General features: G+C 39.1%; 2 protein-coding genes across 2 annotated transcripts in view; one reads left to right on the forward strand and one right to left on the reverse strand.

Annotated features, from left to right (window-relative positions):
- Positions 1-6628: 6628 nt before the first annotated feature.
- On the reverse strand, positions 6629-8216 carry LOC104954867 (glial cell line-derived neurotrophic factor-like). The gene is made up of 2 exons (XM_010782067.1): positions 7982-8216; positions 6629-7252 (listed from the first exon to the last, which is right to left on the reverse strand). The coding sequence occupies exons 1-2, from the start codon at positions 8214-8216 to the stop codon at positions 6696-6698; spliced, it is 792 nt and encodes a 263-aa protein (XP_010780369.1). The 3' UTR covers positions 6629-6695.
- Positions 8217-14853: 6637 nt separating this feature from the next.
- egflam (EGF-like, fibronectin type III and laminin G domains) overlaps positions 14854-26310 on the forward strand; it is a 22835-nt gene continuing 11378 nt past the window's right edge. Inside the window, exons 1-8 of the mRNA XM_010782068.1 lie at positions 14854-15173; positions 18985-19094; positions 20437-20523; positions 21693-21719; positions 21945-22062; positions 22169-22304; positions 24706-24872; positions 25445-25493. Coding sequence (XP_010780370.1) covers positions 15080-15173; positions 18985-19094; positions 20437-20523; positions 21693-21719; positions 21945-22062; positions 22169-22304; positions 24706-24872; positions 25445-25493 — 788 coding nt within the window. The 5' untranslated portion in view covers positions 14854-15079. The remainder of the gene's footprint in view (positions 15174-18984; positions 19095-20436; positions 20524-21692; positions 21720-21944; positions 22063-22168; positions 22305-24705; positions 24873-25444; positions 25494-26310) is intronic.

A 26310-nucleotide genomic window follows, 5' to 3' on the forward strand; every position in this document is an offset into this window, starting at 1 on the left:
TTAGCACATTTCACTTCTTTCTTTCAGAATGAGGCGAAAAGTATTAAAAGAGGTGAAAATCACTACAAGTCTGGGCATGTTGAGAGCTGTACATACACAAAAGGGGAGTTAGTTGGTTCCGTAAGAGCCAGCGGGATTCTGGGATTTGTAGTCTTTCTAGTTGCTTATTGTTCATAGTCTTATATTTCAACAGTTTTACGACAAACTGTGACTTTTTTGACATGGAAATTATTTTTGAAGATTGACAAACATCATATGTGTAATTCGTGGCACAATTCAAACGGGATCGAAAGATAACTTTTCTCTCCATTGACTTCAATACATAATTTTTCCAAAATAAGGTCCCATGGGTCGGAAGTAGATGGGCGGGACTTCGCCTCTCTATAATGATGTTTCTCATAGTGACTCTGGTTGGTTCTCTGTTGTCGTTTGTAATTGTTTGTTTCTAATTGTGCTGCTACCTATCTTGGCCAGGACTCTATTGTAAAAATATTTGTCCTTGTTTAATAAAGGTTAAATAAATAGAGAGGGTGTAGGAGTCAGAAGTCTTTGCTACAGATCCTTTGCATACCACTGAGGTGTTTATGGAGGAAGTGAGAGGTTCCTCCCTTTAACACCAGGGAATATACAGACAGACACACACAGCAGTGGATCCACACACACACACACACACACACGCACGCACGCACGCACGCACGCACGCACGCACGCACGCACACACACACGCACACACACACACACACACACACACACAGGGGCCAAGTTCTGAGTTTATTCACAGGGTGTATAAATTACGAGAACACAGAGGAAGGAGGGCTGCAGACAATAATGGATGAAGCTAAATTACATCAAAACGTTGAGGGACGTAAGGAAAAGAAAAGAGGTGGGAAGGTATCTGAAGACGAGGAAGTGAAAGATATAGGAGGATGGAGGGAAAGTGAGGAGCAAGAAGGGGGTCAAGGGAGGTCTGCTGTTTCCTCATGAGGGGAGAATGAATTGTGTGTTAGTAGTCTGGTTTGCCTCTTGGGGCCTTGGACACACACACACACACACACACACACACACACACACACACACACACACACACACACACACACACACACACACACACACACACACACACACACACACACACACACACACACACACACACACACATACAACATAACTGTGTTTACACAGGAGATTAGAGCAGTTCCACTCCGTACCTCAGCGTAGCAGAGGTGCTTCAGACCCATGTGTGTAAACGATGAGAGGAATGTACTCTGATGTTTGACAATGTATGCTATTTTGTTATCATGGGTCAAGGGTCACTCCAATGTACACTTACTGTAATATAAGATGGGAACAACTAATACAAATGTAATTATTGCTGCGAAAAGCAACAATAACATTTTGGCTGTAACAGAAGTTTAAAGTGTGATTGTTTGATGTCGTTCATCATAATTGCCATTATTTTGGGATTCAGTATATTTCGAGTTATCAATGTCTGAAGTAAAAACAAGTAAACTGTCTCGTTTGTGTATTGCCACAAAAGATGTTGTGGCAGTATAATAAATACTTATTAACGTCAACGATGTGAGGGTCTACAGAGGGTGTCGTATTGTCATACTGATATTCTATACAAACTGTAACATTTGTTATATTGGGCTATATAAATAAACATTGATTGATTGATTCATTATTGTACTCGCAAGACAATCGGTCTCTTGTTGCAAAATAAAAATAAAAATAGCATGACACTGAAAAATGTGTTTAAATTCCCTTTCCAATACACCTGTTTTTGCAGATTAAAACAAACAAATATTCCTCTGAAAACTTTTATCCGATCTGCAAAACCTTTTTCACAGATGAAAAAAAATAAAAACAGCTTAACAGTTCGAAATCGATCTGAGAAACAAGTGGTACAAGTAGGAAGTCACTTAACTATGTAATTTGTCAGCATAGTCACAAGCAAGTAAATCATTGAAGCCTTGGGGTTGAAAGAAATACAGTTTCAAAGAAGGGTTTAACTAGATAAATCCTCGCTCCTCAATCTCTCTGTGAGCTTGTGTGACTTTGTCACATCATCTCAGCTGTTTCCTCCCGGCTTGATGTAGCGTGTCACACTACAGCGGACAGCTTCCTGTCCAGCAGGGCTTCAACCAGTCGGCATGTGAGCCATTTCTTATAATTTCACCCTGACATCACAGACAGAAGTTGCCGAAAAATCATGTCATCAACCAGTAAATGTCTTTGGCTGAGCTGCCTACTCACAAGGCATTCTTTCAGAATAGGATTTACACACATAGCCACAAGAGCACATCTAGCGTGGATTTTAGACAACTTTTATTTTCACATTTAATTCCACTTTCTGGCTTTTGATAAAGGTTCAAGCTGGCCCTCTGCCACAGCACTTAAACATAGAGATGTATGCTTTTCTTGTATGATTACATGCACACACTCAATAGTGTGTCAAATTAGTGAAGCTGAGAGCGTTGTAACGCACATTCTCTGGTTGCACCTGAATATTTAACCATCGGGTCGAACACCTCGTACTCACCAACTCGCAGGTGATAGTGTTACATTCACACCTCTTGCCATTTCCTTCTCGACATTTATAATTTGTGTCAAAATATTGCATCCGCTAAAGAACTGAGCTGGGTCAGGTTCACAAGTTAACTGAAGTTCAACTGACTTATATTACGTATATGAAGTGTTACATCATACACTATGTACAGTACAGTGTTGTTATATTACACCATCAACCCTTTCAATTGCAAGCCCATTAAATATTAAACCTTTGTTAAATCAAAAACTAAAAAATGAAAATGAGGGTTTTGATAAATGTCTCACCACTGATGTTTTTTTGATGGTGTCCATTGTTCTGTCTTTCATCTCTCTGATAATTGGGTGTATGAATGTAAAGTCCATCTGCAGTTCACTTGAGAGATGACTGATAACACGTGTCTGTGTGTGTGGTAGTGATGAGTGGGAGCCTGTGGCTGGTGGTCCAGACTGGAGGTTTGGCGATAGGCCAGTAGACGTGATGATCAGGGCAGTGTGGTTAGAGCTCCACGTTAATCCCCTCTGCTTCTGCTTTGTGTTGCAGCCAGTCCACTGTCAGCACAGCTATCCTTCCTAAACTAAAGCTCCCAGCCTGTTTCTTGCATGGATCACTAAAATATTGTGTTTTTTTTACTTTTATCTTAAAGATTTTTGAAGTTTGGAACCAAAACCCCCCTTTTGCCTTTCTACATTTTCAAGACCCACAAAAGACAAACTACTTTTATCAATTGTGTATATGAGAATATATCACATCTTGGAGTCTATTTTAATCTCTAAAAATAAGTGAGAAAGCGTCAGTGTTGTTATCATACATCTGGAATTGGTAGCTGTATTGTTTTCATCTGCGAAGCCTCTCCTTCCTCCTTCTGTGGTTGTCTTTACAATTGACTCTTCATATAGTGAGTCACACTGACTGCAGTGGCACAAAGAGCTTGTGTGGTTTGACAGATCTCTGATGAAGACCCGCGTTATGTCTCATATAACCGTGATTACACTTAGGTTATAATTTGTATCTTTTCTCACGCCAGCTGGCACAATGGTGGTCGAAAGGCTCTGCCCACAATTGTTTTCTCTTGTAAACAAGCTGGCCACTCATTTGGATGGAATGATGAGTGTTTGAGCTACTGCAGAGACACTTTATGAAGTGCAATTTAAAACCATCATGCTGACAAGCTTTCCTTCTGAGAAACTGACTTAACAGCAGTGTTTACCTTGCCTGCCCTATTTACCCCATAATAACTACTAAAATATGTCTTTGACTGCTCAGCTACTCAGTTGCACAATAAAAGTATCCATATGGAAAATTAATTTAGAAAATTAAACAATCTTGTTTTTCCCTGAACATGTGCCCTGGCAACTAACAATAATAAAACATTTTCTATTTTTTAGAAAATATAAATATATATAATATGGCATATTTTTTGCATCGTGCACTACAAGCATTATTTTATACACTTCACATTTTACTAAGATAATACCTCATATCTGAAAACGTTATATGGCTAGACATTATATTTTAGGTGAACCAGCCCTTTGAAGATATCACTGTAACATAAGTGTCTCCTTCTCAGTTCTGACAGTATTTAGCACCTGTTTGGAGCACCATCCCTTTAACCGCTATTGCTTGTGTTGTATTACACTCCACAGGAACATTATCCTCCATTACAAGCTCCTCTGACACCACGAACAAAAGAGCAGCTCAGACTCATCTGACTAATGACACTATCCTCTGGCTGTCAGTGAGCACTAATGATTTCCCCTGCTCTCCACAGGTTAAGCTGATGGCCTTGTTGTATATATTTTCTACAGGGGGGCCAATAAAGGTTTGGCACTGTCATGGTTAACTCAGTTTTATGCTTTATTGGTCCCATCGCAGCAATCAAACTACAGTCCACACTCGGCCAATTTGTTAAATGTTAAGTGTTGAGTAAAACTGTGGCTTGATAACTGAATAAAGGAGAAATAGAAGTTATAGAAATGGAAAGTGTTGACTCATTCAACTGCATTTCTAGGTTGACCAAAAAGCGAGGAAGCTCAAAAATAAAGTGAACGTGGCACTCATTTTATTTCAATATTGGTATAGTGCGTAGCTGATTTCAATTCATCAATGATCAACTGGCTGCACTTTTTACTACCATAACAGTACCATGGTAATAATATCAACATCCAAAAGATGAACATTTTCAAGTACAGAGACGTAAACATCTGCAGTGCCAACAGAGCTGAACTGTAAACACGTCAGTGTAACCCCAGCTGTCAGAATCTATCAATCCCCAGCTCTGAGCTTGACTGGTGTATCAGCTCTGGTTGCAAAGCGTCTCACAGAGAATCACAGTGTCGCTTATCGAGATAATTAGTAACATAATAAAATAAGGGAGTCTTAGCCCCAGTGTTGCCCTGTAATTGTTGAACCAGGCAGCACTGACTCACAGCTCGGGGACAGGCAGAGGAAGGGCTGTGAAATGTGAGCGAGCAGCGGATAGATCAGATATCGACCACATACATTAGTTAAGCAAGGCACATAATGTCTTCTCAAGTTCTCCATCATCATTGTCTTCTCTGGATATGCGCCACCTTTCAATTATACTGTCTTCTCATTGTCCCCCTTTCTCTGCCAACACATACGTTATCTCTTAACTCATTAATCCATGTTGTATGTTGTATCACTCGTCTTTCATCTATCTATCTGCTGTCCATCTCATTTTCCTTTTATACTTGTACACTATACTCTAATGTATGTACAGATACTCCATCCTCTTCTGTTTGATGTCTGTTCCTGTCATTTGATAAGATCCTTCTATAATCCTTTATTACAAAGGCAAATCCCTGACGCCCCGTTCCTCTCGCTGCTTTTCCACTTTCACACAAAAAGTGACGGAAATACAATGATTCATTTCTGTTACCTGTCTCGTTTTTTTTTTTTATCAATGCCAAGCGTATGTTATGGCTGTATGGCGTAATGTTGGAAACCTGAGTTTCTCTCTGAGCATTGGTCTATTGTTCAGATGGACAATTTATGACAACATGGCTTCTTGTCTGCTAAACTCATCGACATAGATCTGAAACATAAAATCCTGTCTTAGTAATCACATACAGAATACACTGTGTAGAATACATTTATTAAAAAGTAAATGAGGCATTTTTAAAGTGAATATTGTATAAAAAATATAGCTGTAGGTACATTTCTATCAGGAAATCTTGTTTCACTTACACATCAAGTGAATACACTAGGATAAGATAGTGAGGGCAGTTTTGAAGATGTCCTGTAGAGTTTTTAAGAGATGGTCCCTGCTTCTTTGTATAGTATGAGCATGTGAGCAATGCACCAAAGTAGCAATGAATGCAACAGCAAATAAGAAGCCTGCAAGCACTTGATCATGATGTAAGCTTGATCATGATGTAAACAATGCACAATTGAAATGACTGTTTTCAAAATCGGCTTCGAAAATGCTTTATGAGGAAGAAAATTATTTAGAAAACTCTTTTGTTAGACTTCAAGGACACACAATGTGCTTTGGTGAAAAGCAATACATGAACACAAACCTTTGTTTGCAAGACATTTCCACAGGGCCTGTAAACCAGTCTTTTAAACAGCTTTTATATGGAAATAGATCAACAAATTATTTGTTTTAAACCTTTGGCACGGTCTGAGATATCACATTACAGTAATAAATAACATGTATTCCTTTTATAAAAACATAATAAATATCAATAAGTTAATAAATTCAAGATTTCATAAATACATTTCATATGTGTATAACTTTTTCCATGTAACATACGTGCTATACAATAGACAGAACGAGTCTGCTGAATCATCCATTGTGTTTGACTGATTTCAGTCCAGAAAGTATAGGTAGAGTATCCATGGAAACATTTAAAATCACACTGAACATATTAGCAATGTGAGGTGTGAACTGTGAAGGAAATTATGGATATTTGGATTAAGCAATGGAGAAGAAGAGCATCCTTGCTTTGAGGTTAAAACTGTAAACGCCTTTCCTTCTTTAATCCTTTACTGTTGGACTGGATTCAACCACAACTAATGCCTGGAAGTCTCCTCACAGTGGGAAAAACAGAAGAAAAAACACTCAACATCAACTTCAAAGTGGGAGGGTATGTTAAACTACACAACACCTGACACCAGCTCCCTACACACAGCCACACTTCCTGGCAGAGTGCTTCCTCACGATGTGGTACACCAGGTTGTCGTCCAAAAACGAGAGGTCATCATCAAACGATATTGGCCGACAGCAGGTCTGTGGGGGGGTGTCCTTAGGAAGAAGCCTCCTGTTGTGAGCGAGGTTATAAAGGATTTTGTCATAGTTTGTCTCAGACTTCCTGCAGGGTCCGGAGCAGTACCTGAATATCATTTCCTCGCTGGAGCTGTAACCCAGCCCAAGGTCTGTCACATTGAGGTGGATCTGTTTGAGCACACAGCCCTGTCCTCGTCTGTTACCTCCCCTTACCTTCCCTCCTGTCCCTCCAGCTCTTCCTCTTCTTTCTCCACTCTGCTGGCTTGCCCCCTTCTTCCTTTCCCTCCTGAGTCGAGTCCTGCTGCTCAGGTCTTCTTCGGAGGTGGAAGAGGTAGGGGAGGAGGTAGATGAGGACACAGTGGATGAGGAGGAACGACGTATTCTACTGATGGTCCCTTTGATTAAATCCACCATGTCCTTAAACTCGTTTGTAGGGGACTCCTCCATGGTGTCTGAAACACATCAAGACAAATGGTACTCTTACAAGGGCAGCAAGCACATATTGCTTCACTCATCATCTGGCTATTGAACAGATGTTGTGAGGAATTTAATTTGAACTGACTGCCAAGTTACAAATGTTTTTATTTATGAACCAGACTGTTGTAATTTGAGTGCTTCATTAAAGAAACAGAAGCCACTCTTATAGCAAATACCACTAGAGTTAAAATTGTGGATTTATTGAAATTAAATGGACAACTATTGTCATTTACAACATAACATTGTATAAACAAAACAATTATATTGTAATCTATTGAAAAATAATATTTTCTTGCCAACCTACATAACACATTTGAATTATGTCCCAAACCAACTCTTGTTACGGCCTATCCAGTGTTAAAGGTATAAAGAAAGTAATACCACCACAACCCAAGAGCTCTGAATGTGGCAGTCCTAAGGTTGGAGGCAAGAATGGGACACCATAACAAAGGTTTAAAAGCTGAACAAGGCACCATAACTATGTACACATAAAATATGTGTAAACATTGATAACTCTCTGAAGTTTAATTCAGTCAAATCAGTTTCACATGTTTTGAATTGAACAGTTCATTTTTTTTTAAAGTTACCTATTTTTTGTTATGGAAAATAAAAATAATTCAAGACCGAGCATGCCTGCTGGAGGCTAATCTTATTGTGTTTTTCGGTACTTTGGGCACTCCATACATAAAACCACACGCTCTTACTTTTTTCTCCTTCAGCCAGCGTCCTTTCCCAGTCCGCTGTACCCGCATCAGCAAGGCTCATTCCCGGGGAAGCGAGAGACAGGCGGCCCTGAATCGGCGGGAGCTCCGGGGGACTCTCGGCGGCGCGCCCTCTCCTCTCGGTGGAAGAGGACTGCGGTCGGCTCCGGAGCAGCCGGCTGGCGTGCACGGCGCTAAGCAGTATCAAACAAGTGGTCAGGCTATCCCATAACTTCATTGTCCAGCTCAGTCTGACAGGAGGACATGGCGCGAGGAAAAATCAACAGGTATCATCTGGCAAATGTGATGAACAACATGTTGTATACGTTTGAGAGGAACATGTGGGGCGCACTCATCGGCTCGGCCGGGTTCCTGCCACTGAAAAGGCTGAAGATAAACGTGTTCGTGCCAGCGCACTGTAAACTGCACGCGATCCCTCACATGCCAGTTGGCAAACGGTGTGCAGCGTGGCGCAACATCCAAGGAGACACGAAACCAGAGGCAGAAGTACAAAGCAAAGACTTCCCGTGAAGTTGTAAGCAAATCCAACGACGCTTATAAGAAACACATTACTCCCAGTTTACAGTCTACAGGTTTCCACTCAGCGGTTCCTGTTGGTTTATATTGTCATACACTCATCCCCTCTCACCATCAGTCCTGACTGAGCCGTGAGCAGAAGGAGAGGCTGGGCAGAGGTGGTGACGTCTGAGGGTCCATCCTCTGCTTCTTCCAGTCCCCACCCATGCAGAGTACACAGAGGGATGGGTCCAGATTAATGACTTCAACTTCCACTTCCAGTGTGGGTAATGGAATAGGGTTTTTTTATGAAAGAGACTCAGTCTGTCCACTCAGAGAGAAGTTTCACACTTTCCACTGAATACTGCAGATTCCGTGCCCTGCTTTTGGTGTTAAATTGATACTGGATGGGAAATGTGTTTCATATCAGCCAGTCAAAACATACTGAATTGTGTTATAACCCCAGTGCGCTTCAAAGCACGCTTTTTTGTAGTTAATGAACACATGACATTTAATCAAGGGAAAAACAATGGTGTGAATTATCTAAGGTAAAAGTATATTCTTTGTTCAATTTATATTTATAGCAACATGTCAAGAACAACTTGCTCTTAAGATGAATAATAACCCATTTAAAGACATACATGGTGTTAATATCAGTGGAATTGGCGAAAGCATTCAAGTGTTTCTGTTTTTTATTAAGTTACAATTGATGCACAAGGATATACGGTTGCTGTGAGACACAACAAACTGCATACGGATCAGCCTGCTGCACATGTGTTTTGCGAGTGATCCTGTTAAACAAATTAAACAACTCCAAACTTCCCTTGGAAACTCAAGCTGTAAACCAGCCATTGTGGGTGTTAAAATGAAAGTCAGAACTTCACTTTACACCAAGCTGCAAATGAAAGCACATCGTGGTCTCAACCCGACAACAGTCTCCTGCATTATTTAGTGAAAGAATGTAGGAGGCTAAGTAAATGTTATTTTCTTATTTATTGATTGTGACAGATCTTCTTATAATCTAATAATTTAAATTAGACAGGCTACAAGGCACACATCTCTTTGTGTTTAATAATCGAGACCAGAGCAATTATGAGTGGAAGTAATTGAGTTTATGTGCCTAACACTGCATATAAACTAAACAAATGTAAAGTTGTTTCGTGTGGCATTAACTTGTTCCATAGTGCAAGTTTCAGTCGTCAGGGCACTATGTAAGTGGCAAAAACGGAGGTTAAAGGCGGGATATGCTTGTAGAGAAATGTTTTAAAAAGGTAAAGAAAGTAAGCCAAATAGTACAGTGGGGCAGAAACAAGAGAGAAAACTCAAACGAGAAGGAACAGAAACAGTGTTATGGGATTTGTTTCTATCTCTATAAACAAGGCTTAATGTGTCAAATGCTCTTTTTCCAGGATTTGTTAAAAGTTGTTTATTTTTATTTTAGTCATCACAGTAGAACTTACTCACACAGCTGTAATGCTTTAATACTTCAAGGTAGATCAGGGTAAGCACAACACATATGATATGTACGATTTATATGATTATGTATACCACGTGATAATATTTGATTGAAAGTCCAGATGTAAACAACATCCAGTTATGTTCTAATGGAGATAACCAATGCCAATTTAATGATCAAGTGCTAGGATACTTTGAATTCCTGCTAACATTTTAAAATCCACCCTCTCTCTTCTTCCGCAGTGCTATTTTTGGATAGAATGTGCTGCTGTTCTGTTGCAGACAAACCAGACAAATCTTTCCAGGAAGAAGAGAAATGTCACTGTTTTCTCTCCAGCTGCACTGAATAAGGCTGTTTCCTCTAAGGTATAGTTTAACTTTACAAGATTGATTTGAAATACAGTGTGTCCGCATGTGTGTGTACAGTATATGTAAATGTATAAACACACATGCACTCATGCACCCTTAAAGTGTTGTGTTTGGAAATGAATCATGTTCATGTCAGTGGATGTTAGCCACACTGTATTGTAATCACCTCACCACACAGAACATGCAAAAACCATTTGAGCATCCATGTATTCTGTAACTGACAAGTCATACAGAATAACAGTTTTCTTCCACTTGTGTTTTTAAAAGTTAGACTACTAATCACTCAGAAGAGGCTATCCTTTCCTCTGACCCACTATAACTGAATGGAAATATCTCATCCTCAAGCAATTAGACCCTCACAAGCAGAAAATACACCAAACAGATGTCCATTCTACTACTTGCAAGGCATGAGCGGCTAACCGGGGGCTGAACTGCAATTGAATCTGTCAGCCATTTATGGGGCTCAGTTTTACTCACATGAAGAAGGGTTAATTGCACAGGTCATTTCACCCGTCATTATCGGCCAGCATGAATCTGCATCCCCCAGAGCGACTCATGTGAAGAGGGAGTTGACAGCTGTAATAGACGTCTGATTTGGGACACTGCTGCTGGTGCAGAAATTAGCAGGGAAAAAAAATAATATCCTAACCTGTTTTTCGGGGTTGGTGATAATATCCTGTGTTCTGTTTTCTACATTAATACGTGTTTAATGTCATACTTACAGTGGAATGTGTTTTCTATTTAGAAGCATGGCCCATTTGGTCCAGACTGAAGTGTCTCAACTACTTTTAGATGGATTGCAATGGAAATTAGTACAGACATTCATGTTCCCAAGAGGATGAACTGTAGTGACTGAGGATAATCTGACTTTACCTCTAGCATCACAAGCAGGTCACATTCTTCCCTTATACAGAGAAATATCTTCCCAGGCAATTAATCATTTATTTGGTCATCCCATAAATTCCCATCCAGTACGATAATGAGTCTAAAGTTTATGTTTTTGACAAAAATGTCTTAATAGATATTAAAATAATTGCCTCAAAATGTGGTACTCGCATTTTCTGAATTTGATGGATTTATGACTAGAATTTTTCCACAAACATTCTAGTCATCTTCAGGTTTTTGTGGTTAGCACAATCATTTGTGTAAGATATTTTAAAAAGCATAGTGGTAAACATTAACCAGCTAAACATCAGAATGTAAACATTGTCATCATAAGCAGTACAGCTTAAAGGTTAAAGCACTGGTGTGTTTGAGTAAGGCCTCAATGAGCCACTCGCGTGTCTTTAGACTTGTAGTCATCTTTTATGCTAGGGAGATTTATATCAGTTTTTATTTATATCATTTCCCCTGCAGCTGCCAGGGGTTATGGCTTGGGGCAGGAAAACTGCTTACATTAACCTCAAAGTGAACTCTAAATGGTCAACTCATAAGATTAATTTAATTCAGGATGTGAAACTTTCAATTCTAAATTAAGATTTAGAATTTAAAGTTACCCAAAAAATAGAAAATTACCATAAATGATCAACTAGTTATGAGCAAATCAACTTGTCATTAACCTTGATGGACTTTGTTATGTAACTCGTAGGACTTGCATGGATGAATGCCGCCACTAGTGGACACTGTTTACCATTTCTATGTACTGATGTCAATGTACATAGTAATGGTAAACATGTACAGCATTAAACACCTCAGTGTTGACAACCGAGAGTAAAATGTTCTGTATTTCCTTTTTTCTTGTTTAACTTACAGAGTTGAAATGAATTCAGAATTCTATATTTTTTCTATGATTTTTTATGACTGAAAGTCCTTATGGTTGAAGTGTGAAAGCAAACCAAAAGAACTGATGCAAGTGAAGAATAAAATCAATTTATCTTGATATTTTTAATGATCTTGTAGTGTGGTGAGAAAGAACAAATTAGTTCCCCCAACATCCCAAAAATCCTGTCACATGCCTATGACTTCCGACTGTTGCTCTTCTCCTTGAGAGGGACAATTTTCTAAACCACCAGTCTGGTTTATTAGCTTGTTTAAAAAAAAAAACGTTTTAATTGATTTACTTGGACAAGGCTAATACGAATTTTACCTTGTGATTCCCTTTTATTTTTGAGTGAGTTCCCCAGGAAAGTAGATGGATGGTCTGGTTGTTTGTATGATAATGTTATGAGAAAATATATGCCTTTGTTTGTGCTTTGGCTGCCTGCATCTCTTTGTCCAGTCTGTGCGATATGTCTTTGTCCAGGAGATGGAACCAGTGAGTTTGTTCATGCAACAACGTGACAATCATCTCAGACACTGCTCTCAATTAACAGTTGTGTTACATCGTGTTACATGTGTTACATTTTGTGCTGATCTGACTGAGTTTTTACAAGTTAAATCAAAGCAGGAAGTCTTGTCGCTGAAAATGTAGTCCTATGAGTAAACATGTTTTTATTTTACAACTACATGGTGACAACACAATACACATCAGTTATGCTAAATAATTTTCTTTTGTTTGAACATAGATGAGCTAGAAATGTAATTTAGATTATACAATATGACAATAGGATCCTGCTCCATTGAATTAGTCAAAATACTAAATATTTCACCAAATGCACTTAAAAACAAACAAACAGAGGATTTAATTGATTTAGGGCATATTTTAATTGTAATTATTGTAACTTAGTCTTTGCCAAAATCAGCTTATATTGTTTGACACAGGGTAGAGTTTTCCAAAAACACTAATGATGTTTTTTCTCACAGTATTTCCCTCTGACCTCTGCAGATGAGTGCTTATCCAGCTGTTTGGGTCATGTTGTGTGATTGTTTGATAATTTCAGGTGAAGAAACTTGAATAATTAGATCACATTATGCCTCTGTGACCCAGAGAGTTTATGATAAATACAATTGACAAATGCAAGGAAGGTTGGAATCAAGTTAAAGAGAAATTGTGTATTTTCTGCATAGTGCAATAACACTAATATCATGTTGTATTTGTTCTAGGTCTTTGATGATGATTGGTGGCGTGATTATTTTGGTTTCTTTTTTTATCTTTTGAAAATCTGATAGATGCATGACATGAAGGAAAACACATGTTTGTAATCTTTAAATAGAGTATTATTATTTAAAATGAGTTTGTCTTTAACACAGATTTAGGATTAGGTGCTTATTGATGAACACTATGAATAGTTATAACTTCTCCCATGAAGATGTATTTTTATACTGTGATGGTCATCGCCTGTTAATTTACCAGCATCATTGATGAATGCATCAACAGTGACAGATATCCTTAAAGCAGCTTACAACTACATTATACTGAGTGCTATTCATTACATTTTACACCTTGCATGGTTAACCGCTGATATTGGTGCATGCGTCTGGAATGAGAGTTCAATTGTAAAGCAGACTATAATTGAAGCAATTTACAATTTTACAAAGGGGATCATAAGGAAATGTCAGTGTTATGTCACACCCTCACTCATGATGATAAAGTCATATACTTTGATATGTCTTACTTACATTTCACCTTCACTCAGTCCTGGCCTAACATCATCATTCCCCCTAACAAAACATGCTGTGTCGTACAATCTGTACTGTAACGACGAAGTCTTTATGAAAAGGACTATAAGGAACATGTGAAGCTTAGGGGTCTCCGCACTAGTTAATGTTACATTTCTACTTTTAAAGACTTACAGTAACTAATAATGTGGGTCTCTAAATCTTTCTTCTATCAATAATAATGAAAATGAGCAGGACAAGTGATGGATGAAATGCACTTTCACAAAGCCTGACTTAGAAAATATGCTCAATCAGTGTTAAGATTGCCAGGTATAATTTGTGTGTGCATTGTTCCCTGTCGTCTTTCACTCTCCTTTTCTTTTTAGCTACTTGAAGAAAAATGCCTCTGAAGTGATTTGGCTGAGCACTCCTGCAAACACTGCTCTCTCTCTCTTACACGTGCACAAGTGCACAACACTCAAATAGCATTCATTTCAAACAAACTGTATGTCATTATAGAGACTTAAAAAACATCATCTGTAAAGAATCGCATAAAAATCAGTACAGCAATGTCTTTGTGGAACATTAATTAAGATTTCATTGTTTTGCCTTGTTTAGTAATTGTTACACACACACACACACACACACACACACACACACACACACACACACACACACACACACACACACACACACACACACACACACACACACACACACACACACACACACACACCGTACAGTTACTCTGCTTCTGCGTCTTCATGATCTCCATCTGTGTCCATTGTGCGGATTAGAGGCTTGTTATCCTCTTAGCTCTAAATGGCCCCACGTTCCTGCATTCCGCTGTCCGTCTCATATCCTGTCTAAGAAGCGGACCTGAGCGTGACAAGAAAGCGAGATTCATGCTTAAAAATGATTGAGCCCACTATTCAGTTGTTTTAATCGTTGCGCATTACGCGCGAGTTGTCGGGACAACCCTCTCTATCGTTTGTCAGCGCGTGGGGCGCAGTGGATGTGTGTCCGTCCGTCAATGTGTCCAACCCACTGATCTTTCGTAGACTGTAATCTTATCAGTGTCAAACCGTACCTGCCTTTTCCTCTCGGGCAGTTTCTGTCTGTCTTCGAGTGGCATTTGCAAGAACAATCTGGATGAAAAAACGATTTTGATCAGAGAGAAACTTTATTATCACAGAGGTCTGTTTTTATTTACAGCTACAGGCGCGTTTGCATGTGGGATAAAATGATAATTTGACCGTTTTAAACTTTCGACCTGCAGAAGACATGGGATCTAAAGAAAGGATTCTGTTACTTCTCTTCGCAATATGCACAGCCAACGTGTGCCTTTGTGCAAGAAAATCAAGTGCTCGGAGATCTGGTGAGTTTACCTGACCTTTATTCCACATTTGACATGGTGTAGTAAATATCATGATAATCCTTTTTATTGAAACATTGTGGATTAGGGCAGCATTTGTGTGTGCTCATCTTTCCATTTGTTTTATTACTCCAGTATCATAAAGCCAGCTTTTGAAATGATTTGTCAGTAGGCCTATACATGAAAAATACAATTTAAACATTAATTCCCAAACATCTACGTGACTAATTTAAACTTTAAAGTCCTTTTTATAGCGATAAAAGCTATACAATATGAACATTGCTGTTCAAAACAAGCCCCTTCCACTTAACACCCCTGTTCATAAAAGTGATAATTCTACAACAAAATCTACAGTGCAGCATGTTACTTAGACCATTTAAAGAAGTTCCCCTCACTTCGATGTAATTTTAACACATTATATGTTCTGATACATTTTAGGAAGGAACGAAAATAAAATGGATATAACGTGGTAACATTTTGACTAAAACAAATAATTTAGGGATTCTCCCAGATATGAAATGGTTGTTGAATAAAGACAGGGAAGTATCCAGCTTCTGATCAACTGCATACAAAGGAAACTTGCCAGTGGATGTTGATTTGTTCTTCCCACAGTGCCTTCTCTCTCCTCCAACCTTTTCTGATATCCTGACACCCTGAACACTTTTTCCATCACAGTTTCTTCCCTTTCCTCCCTCTTTCCTTCTTTCAATCACTTCCTTTCTCTCTCACTGTCAGTCTATCTGATGTATTTCTCCCTCAGCCTAAGACCCACAGGCTAACTATCACATCTGTCTGTCAGCACAGAGACTCACCACAGTGGGGACTGCCATACAGTGGACGGCTGTGGTTCTGTCTCCATGACCTCCAGTGACATTTGTACTTTTTTGTTTGTTTGTTTTTGAGGTCTCTCAGGCTTCCTTCTGAGGGAGGGGGAGTTGGGGGTGTCAACTAGATGTCCAGATGAATCACATCAGCCTTTACACAACAAAGCTGGTAGCACAAGGAAAGAGTTAAGATTGAATGACGTCTTTCCCCGAGATTGTCTTACTTTTGCCAGATTTTGCCAGCCCTCTCGATAGTTAGTGAAAGCTGTTGAATTATTCTGGAAAGACAATGAATCTTTCTTTCATATTATACAAGGCATGTTCACCTTTATTTGAAAGAGTAAAAAAGCGGGGAGAGAGAGGAGTATTACAAGCTAAACAAACGTCCCAATGCTGGAATCAAACAAAGGACAACATGGTAATGTAGCATCCACTTTAAACACTGCTACCAAGGAGCTCCAAAACAATGAAAATATACTTCATTTATTTTTCAGGAGATGACATTTCCCAGTTAATCCTGTCAGATTCAGTTTACATTTCATTCAAATATCTTATATCCTTCCCTAAGCCATGCTGAAGGGCAGCACACGTCTTGGTGGATGAAACAGACCTGGAAGCAGTGTTTTTTCACATGACTGACTTCAAAAGTGGAGCCGGAAAATCAGAGTGAAATGTGCAGGTGCTTTGCTCCAAAAGATGTCTGGCTGCCACTCAATGTCTATGTGTTTTTGGTTCTAGAGAGCCAGAGAGTACCTGCAGCCAATCGGTAAACAACATCCTGCGACTCCTGTGTCATGTTGACTTATGTTACAAAGAATTTCTTTCCGTCTGTAAAACATGAAAATGCTACCTGACCACTGGAAAGTGTAGTTATTGCATCCGCACTTCAGCGTAACAAGGGATTTCAAAGGAAACACCTCAGAGTGGTAGTTTGACAACCTGGTATGTTGAATTTTTGGGATGGCCTGTAATACTGTGTGTTCCTTGATGTGTTCTGCATGAGAGGCTGCAGATGTTTTTATTTATTTGTGTTATCAAGAGAGAATGACAATGTTTTGGTAGCTGACAGTGTGCTCTCTTGTGGCCATTTTCCAAACAGTGTGTTTATACTGTACATTGTAGAAGTTTGCGCCTTGCATAACCTCTAAAGTCTGGCCTCTCCTGTCCCATTCATGTACGAGGGCAATGCACCCATTAGATTTGACCATTCAAGTGGGGTTTCTGGGTTGTACGGCCAAGTTGAAGTCACAGTATAGCAAAAGCAGCTTATGTGGCAATTATAACAGCATAAACAGTACCTTGAAGAGTAACCAAAAACAAGGTTGACGGAAAATAATTCTGTCCCTCACTGATGGTCAAAAGCTTAATGTACCCAGAGCTACCTTGAAGCACCATTGTAAGCTGCTGTACTCAGAGAATACCCTGGAACACTCAGATAAAACAAACTACAAATGTGGTGTGTGTGTGTCTACAGAAGTTCCAGTTGTGATAGACACGGTTCGCCACTGATGATCATGTACATACAAATAATGATTTAAGAATTTATTTCTCCATCAACTCTTATTCTGTGAGTTCAGCTCACCCGTACACATCCCTGGGGAGAAATGGATGATCAGGGAATACAGCTGACATATTGAATTACCCGCTTGGATGGAAGAGCAGGGGAAAGGGTTCGATAAAGCAGAAGAGATGTTCAGTGGATTTAGGAGAGAGGTCGGCTTAGGAAGTAGAAGAAGGGAGTCACAAGAAATAAAGAGGAGAGAAACACGAAAATGGAAAAGAGCAACACTGTAGCTACATGATATTTCAATTTACAGAGATCTGCCTCCTACTTTAACCTTTGTTTATTCCTCGTGTCAGTGTATACGAGGGACTTCTGTCCTTTTGTCAACTAGACCAGATCAGGACATATACAAGTCTACTCTAATAAGGTGATAAATAAAAAAGAAAGGTTTAGCTATTTGTATGCTGCATTTTCACGTAGCCTCTTCATTGTTTGAATGTAGCAATGTGTTTGTGTAAATGGTATGACATAAAGTGCATGACTGCGAGGCCATAAGGGTCCTTGTCTGCTCCTCTATCTCTATTAAAGCCAGGTGATGAATATACAGCTGGTCATCAGAGGTGATGAGGATCTACACCTCTAGACCCTGTTCTCTTTCTTCTTCGTCTTCAAGAGGTTTTTCAGGCCGCAGTCTGAAATTACAATCTTTTGAAGTGTCACACAAACACCCAGGATTTTAATGACTCCAAACCAGGAAAATAATGACATATGAAGCGAGTCAGTTGATATTAGAATCCCCCGCAGAGAGCTATGGGTTATGCCATTTAAAAAAAATCCTTTTGTAACTCTAACAAAAGGTAAGGTAATGTTTATGTTATCATTGGCTATTTTAAAACCATTTGCCAAAGACCTGCTTTTGTTCAAACCTCATGGTGGTATTGACAAAGCATTTATATATAATCGACAGGCAATTCTGTCACAACTGAAAGTAGTACTCAATATCATCTTCACAAGTTGTAGGGTTAAGGTTGTAAATATAAATTAAAATCTATTTTCATATTTATGAAACCTCCCCTGACACTTTGCACCATTGTTATCATCAGAACAAGCTGTGAACATTTGCATTGATGAATGTTAGCAACAAATACATATATATAATAAATATTAGACATACAGAGTAACACCAGCACTTGAGTTTCTTTTTGTGGGTTGTTTAGAGCATCCTTTGACACATTAGCGGATGATTCTCAGTGGGTTTGGTGTCAGGAGCAGCACCTTTCACATATGATCCACTGTTAATATTATATTATATATATCATTTATTTATTTTAAGAATGCTGAGATGCTTAATTAGCTCATTCTATGTTTCATTGGTCAAAAGCTGCCATGTAAATCTAACAGTCTTGTTCAATAATCCGTCAGCACTAAAAATCAAATGAACAATTTGAGTATGCCTGATCTCTTGCACTCTGTGTGTATTTGTTAGATCGCCTGAGTCCTCCATTAGACATCCAACTGGAGACAGTCAACTGCACCACCTTTAGTGTACGATGGAAGATGCCCCGGCGACACGTCAGCACCATCACCGGATACAAGGTAGTCACAGAGCGTGTCTTTTACATTAAATAATAACACAGATATTTCAGTATTGTATGTATTATTTTTACATATTGTTTAATTTGGTCCAAAAGGGAGATGCTTGATACAATTTATATCAGGGTTTCCAGCAGTGATTTCATTGTGATGGCTTCCTTGCTGGGTACCACCATAGATATGGGTACCATCCACACATTTAAAGAATCACTACACAGAAAAACTGTTAAACCAAAAGGAAAATAAAACATTTAGCTTTACAAACAGCGGGCTTAAAATCCTGCCCTACAAACTCCTTTTCAAAATGCATTGAAAGGTTTTCAACCTGGTAAACATAAAAAAAACCTCTCGTATATGTCATAAATCATTTTGCCTCTCTTTCTTCTAAGCCAATGCCCATTTACCTCTGCAAGCCTTTCAGTTGGAGCCCCCACCTTTTATAAAGTGCCTGTCAAATACACTGTCCAGCAAGATGGCCTTGAGGGCTAGATTGATATTTCAACATTTCTTGTGTTTTAAAGGAACCTCTTCACTTTAGATTTATGCTTTTAAGGGGGCAATATAGCTCTGAAAGATGTCACAAATATTTGTTTTAGCGTTTTGTCAATAGATGTTTTGCTCTGCTCTGTGCTTCGAGTACTAAAGTGAGATCTGTTTTCTTGGTAGAAACATATAGCATATATATATTTTATGATATGCAAAGGCAGGTCAAGAGATTGTGTATAGTCGTTGCACTAATGGACAGGATACTGAATAGAAAAAGGAGTACCACTTTTCTTTTTTTACACAGTCATTACTTCTAAGAGCCAATGTTCTCTTATACGTAGATTTAAAAAAACAAAAACGTTTTGAATGAGATATTATGCCCTACTAACTTCCTTCCTTCCTTCCTTCCTTCCTTCCTGCCTTCCTTCCTTCCTTCCTTTATTTTGTTTGTTTTGAGTCAACCATTACCAAAAGCGTGGATCAGTACGAGTGTTGGTGTGTGCTCTGCTTTTGAACATATGTCCGCACTAAGAGGATTAGCCAGCTACCTAGCTTCCCCAATGCTCTAAGATCAGCGTATGTGTTCATTTAACCAATCACTTTGGAAATCATTGATAATCGGGTTTCCTCATAGTTTTTTCCTCTTATCCATTAAGAAACCATGACTTCATACTGGAACAGGTTAAACAAAAATGGTGCTTTAATCCAAAATAGCAAACATGATATTTATGAATGTCAAATACAACACTGACAGAATAGATTAGATTTTTTATGAAATAATATGAATCTGAACATTTTTCATAGACAAATATATCTTTGTATGCGTCTTTTTCGTTGACCATGTGTGTGTGTTTTTCAGGTTTTCTACACAGAGATGAGGAATGGTCGTCCGATGGATACAGGGTCTCTGATGGAGGTGCCTCTCAACTTGGACATGCTGACCACTGTGAGCACAATGACTTTAAACTTTAAAGAGCATCTTATCTTATCTTCTCTTTAAATCAGTGGTGAACATGCTATAGAGCAGGGGTGTCAAACTCAAATACACACTGGGCCAAAATAAAAAAATTGGTACTAGTCGAGGGCCGGACTGGTTCAATGTTTATTGCAAAACGTATTGAGATTAATTTATTGCACATATTAAACCTGGAACTAACAAAGCTTAAATTATTGCCTATAAAAACAACATTAAACATTAAATAATCAGTTGCATTCATTGCTTATGGCTCTATCTGCAGCTTTTCCGGAGTCATTTCTTATGATTACATTTTAAACTCAGTGTGCTGCTCTGTAATGCTAGTTCAAGCCAGATACTTCAGGATTGAGTGAAGGTGTGCGTGCAATGTACCGGCGGGCCAGATTAAATAGTAATTAAAAATTATCCTGCGGGCCGAAATTAAATCCACCAAGGGCCTGATTTGGCCCCCGGGCCTTGAGTTTGACACATGTGCTTTAGTATCCCATTGTATTCACCACTCAACTTTGATCCATCTCTAACTTCCGATGTGGGAATTATCAGCTGTGGTAGCCAACAAATCTTTGCAGAGCTGCTTTATGATTGCACGAAGAAAACATGCTTCAAAAACACAAAACCCCTCCCCAGAAAAGATAATAAAAAACTCTTTAGCCAAAGCCTGATTCATTGTATCCCTCTCTTCGTCTCTCCTCTATGCCAAAGAGCTCCTTTTTCTTCCAAACAACTATAAAAAACACATGAATTATTCCCATAGTGACATGTTGCTTCATTATTGTGAACATGGACACTGATATATATTTAAAGTTGATCCCGCATTGTCCTGCTGCCTTAATACTAGAACACCAATTGTGTGTTTATCTGCTGCTGAAAATATGTATGTGCCAATGCCCTGTTTTCTGTTTTATTTATATATAACAAATTGCAGAGCCCAGTTCTTTTGGAGAACTATTTGCTTTTTTAGAAAATACAACTTTGTACTAACTAGAGTACTAGACCATTACATTCCCCATGTTTCACACATCACTAACATCAAGTTGAATATTAGAATGTTTTCGACCTTCAATTACATTTGTCATAATATCCGCCGCACTGATACACTTAAACATTTAGGTAACCCTCTGCTCTTCTTTTCTCCAAAGGGCCAATTTGAAGGACAAGCAAGCTTTGTGAGTATTATTTTCTCTTTTATAACAAACTAAATTGGATTGGTTTATTATCAAGCTTGACATTTACAGCTGCATTTGAACTACTTTCCACTCGGAAAATCTCAAATAATAAATGATATGTTATTTAGTCTTTCGTCCTCTTCCACCATCTTCCCCGAGCAATCCTTGATGCCATCTTAATCCATATCTGTCTTTTTCTCTACTCTACCACTCTGACATTTGTAGGATGTGGAGATCAGTAATCTTAAGATGAACACTAAGTACAGAGTGACAGTCGGAGCGTATGGTTGGGCAGGGGAAGGCCGACCCAGCATGCCTAGAGACATCAGCACTGCCACACATGGTAAGAATATGTCGTAGTGACTTCATTTTACAGCTGATGCTAATCTTTCTGCAATGGTGTACTGTTAATATCTTCTTCTGAATTCAATTTCTCTCTGTGCAACAAGACAAGTGCATGCCCCCATCACCCCCCACTCAGCCTGTCGTCATGGCTGTATCTGACACTGAGCTGGCGTTGTCATGGCAGCAAGGAGAGAGCGAGGGAAGCGCAACTGTCCTTCACTTCCTGGTGGCCTACATCAGGTCAGTCGTTACAAAACTCAAAGAAACATGTAATGAAGCTTGATGTTTATAAAACAAGCCCATTTATTTCAAATCATATCACCCATTTATAGTCTTCAATGGTGTATATTGCTATTGAGATAGGCCAAACTGCACCTACTACTACGTTGTTAAATGTATTGTTAAAATGACAGGTTAAATAATTAAATCACACATGTTAAAGTTTGAAACGTAACGTTGTGAAAAAGAAACACCCAGACATTGTTCGTACCACAAGATGCAAACTACTTGGTGTGTGTCCTGTGTTTTGTGTCTTATCGATCGCACAACTTTCACCCCTCATGGAGTTTTTAGTTTTTAATACTAATTCAACTGACTTGGCCTTTGCTCCTGTCATAGATTTTATAGTGGCTACAGGTCGGTTTCATCTACTTGTATTCCTTCTTTTGGTCATCAACCGTCTGAATAGTTCATAAAACCAACTTTTTCTCAGAAGCAGGCGCCTTCTGACCTACATCTATAAGATAAAACATTTCTGATAATATTCAAAATGGGTGACCTGCCTCTTGCGACCTCACCATCAAAGTGTTGCTGCCAGAACTCACACTAACACACATTGACAGGTTTATAGATTTGCAGATGCACTTAGTTACATTCAGGTTACACTAACCCCAACCCATATAGACACTGACGTGTCCAAGCCACAGAGGGAAAGAACGGCCTTAAGTAAAAAGCCTTGTATCATAACTGGCTGTGGGAGGAAAGGGAATAGGCTGACTGGTTTGATCTTCATCGTCATTCTCTTAATTGATAAGCTGTCGTTCTCTGGATAAAACTGAACAAAGACCACCATTCTGAGAGGTTATTTTGGAGAAAAAATACTCTTAGGTATTTTCTACAACCATACAGATAGTACATAGTCATCATGCCAAGGTATCCAAGCATACTAAATGTAAAACATTTTCTAAGAAGACGGGTTTGGGTATGGATTAAACAAACTAGAAACAACATTTTTGTCCTTTGGGCTTTAGTTTCAAATTCTATAAGCAGAGCAAAAGCAAATAAGTGAATTGACAATATACAGAATACACAATGGCTATATGAAAATTAAAAAAAGCTTTTGTCCAAAAAGCTTTCTCTGTAAAGCAGCACATTCAGCCTCCTTATTCAGACCATCTGCAGACACTCGTCACTCGTCACATTACTACAACACAGAATACAAAGATCCCTTTAACACTGAATTTCGTGAGGCCTTTGCGGGTCTTCTCAATCTAATCACTTGTGTTTTGACGTGAGGATCAGTTGGGACCCTGACTGGTAGTGTCCAGACGCACACTCAAACAAAAGCACACACACACACACACACACACACACACGCACATGCACACGCACACGCACACGCACACGCACACACACACACACACACACACACACACACACACACACACACACACACACACACACACACACACACACACACACACACACACACACACACACACACACACACCCCACACACACACACACACACACACACACACCCGCCGCCACTGTCTAGGCTACAAATTCAAGGAAGTCGGATAATGATCCTCCTTGTCCTCTGTCTGATTGCCAGAACATAATGAAAAAAGAGAGATAAAATGTTTAAATGCCTCCGTAAGAAAAATACAAATAAACAGAAAACAGTTCTAAAGATATAAGACGAAAACTAAGTTAAATCACAATAGTGTTGCCTTTTGCAGTAGAGAGTTAACTCCAGACTGCGTAAAGCGAGCGGGACAAAGACAGAGAGACAGAGGCAGAGAAACTGTCACTTACTGTGACAGCGTAGACATGAATCAGCGTCTGTGTTTGCATGCAGGGGCTTTTTCAATACAAAAGGGCCTTATCAGAGGCAAATATTTCTCCCCCTACTTCAAAAGAGGCCTTGCTGAAGAGAGACAGTGATTGGTGGTGAAGATGACTCTGTTCAACAGATAGCCGTGGCTCCAGGCGCAAAGAATCAGCACCAAATATGGCAGCTGGAGATGATAGGCAGAAGAAATTAAGTTCAGGAGTTCATCTTTTTGTTTTTTTGCTCTACTTTTCAAAACAATGCTCTGATTAAAGAAAAAATAAGAAAGCTTCTAAAGAGCCTTAAAAATAGTAACATCTCTCTCTTTTGCGACTTTGAATTACTTAGATCTACAGTCTCTAGTTATTGTTATATTTGCAAACACTTATAGACTTTTTCAAGGAAAACAAAGACAAATATCCACATCGACATCGTCGTCATCATCATCATCCTCAATACAATCACTTTTAAGATGTTTTGAGAATGAGGATTTTTTGTCAACAAATAATTATAATTATTTCAAGGTAATTGTAACATTTTGATAAATTAATCCCAAATCGTTTATTTTGTGTATCTTGTCGTTCGCAGGCCAGAAATGGACACTGAGTGGACATATATCCGTGAGCCCATTGAGACTAACTCCATGGTTATGAAGGGGTTATTACCGGAAACAGAGTACCAGTTTGTCGTCAGGGCGGCCAACATGCACGGAGTCAGCCCACCCAGCAACATCAACAACCCCGTGCGCACTCTCGGTAAGAAAAAATGTGATCTTTGAGCCAACGTGCTGTGATGTGACGGCCAGGAAACCTCGCTCGTTAGTCTGCTTTCCACCACATTTCAAAGCAAATTGAACAATACACCCACACTGAACCAAACAGACTGTGGTTAATTTTTCACCAAAGCTATACAATGTTCAACCACTATGTAAAACCCCAGCATTACAGTGGAGAAGAATCTTTTCTTACTCACTGCACTGTGAAGCAATGAAACTTGGAAATGATTTTAATACAAATACATGCATTGATTATAGTGAGCGCCAACATGTAAATATGATCTTAATAACTTAATTCAGTATTGTTTTATTATATAGACAGTTTCTTACCTTTCCTCACTTACCAAATCCTAGTCTAGCTTTCTAAATGAAAACATTGAAGCTGGTATTTAAAGTAAATGATGTTAAAGTCTCATCACATATTATCCCACTGTGTAATATTCGGAAATCTTGCCATTTTAGATATGCTTTTTCCAAATGTCTTTAGATGTTAAGATCTCCGGCTCAGGAAACCTTGGAATAAATTAAATATATTCTATGAATTTGATACAGAAACACATTTTGCCTCCCTAAGCTTGGATGTGGGACAGCACCTGACAGCGTGAGAGTCTGGGATGATGGAGATGGAGATCAACGGATTAATTTACATTATTATATTTGCTGTAGTCAGCTGCTGGTGGTGGGGATGGGTGATTGATATTAAAACACACACACACATTCACAAAGGTGTGTACTTCACATACACACACATACAAGCAATGTCCTAATGGTTTAGGGACCATGACATTCAAACAACTTACTTGAAGATGTGAAGGCATAATGTCATGCTCTGTGAGAGTGGATGCTTCTTCATGTCAGACTATTGGGAGTAAAGTTAAGAGGACTATTCATCAAATAAATCAAACAGCCATGTAGACACAATCACATTATCCAGACTTTTGTCTGTGACCTACAGACCTCACTGCTCACTCGCTGCATGTGAGCGGGCGGCTTGAGCGTCACACGCTATGTTAGCTGTCAACTGGTGTAAACTACTCCGATTAAATTAAGTGCCCTAAGTCCTGCTAGACTGCTCTGAGACACAGAGACAAAGCTACAAAGCCACACAGCAAGGGAGGTAATAATAGAAGGAACTTAGTAAAGAAAATGTACAATAAAAGTTACATGAAGCCAAATCAGATAAGGCGGTTAGACAGACAGACGGACAGACAACAACGAAGAGATAGGAAAAACCTGGTTCCTTAGCGGGGGATAAAAGCGGGTTACGCTCGATTCTCATCAGACAGGATTAAGGACGGGATGCCAGCAGACCCCTTCCCTGCCTATGCACAGCCCTGATCAATGCACACACACACACACACACACACACACACACACACACACACACACACACACACACACACACACACACACACACA

The sequence above is a fragment of the Notothenia coriiceps genome, unplaced genomic scaffold (genome assembly GCF_000735185.1).
Source record: "Notothenia coriiceps isolate Sejong01 unplaced genomic scaffold, NC01 NC01_scaffold00024099, whole genome shotgun sequence".
NCBI lineage: Eukaryota > Metazoa > Chordata > Actinopteri > Perciformes > Nototheniidae > Notothenia > Notothenia coriiceps.

Bases quoted from the DNA above. Each gene is read 5' to 3' on its own strand.
- LOC104954867 (XM_010782067.1), bottom strand. From the start codon at position 8,216: ATGAAGTTATGGGATAGCCTGACCACTTGTTTGATACTGCTTAGCGCC. The intron at 7,253-7,981 runs GTAAGAGCGTGT...GATGTGTTTCAG, and splicing joins GCTGGCTGAAGGAGAAAAAA to ACACCATGGAGGAGTCCCCT.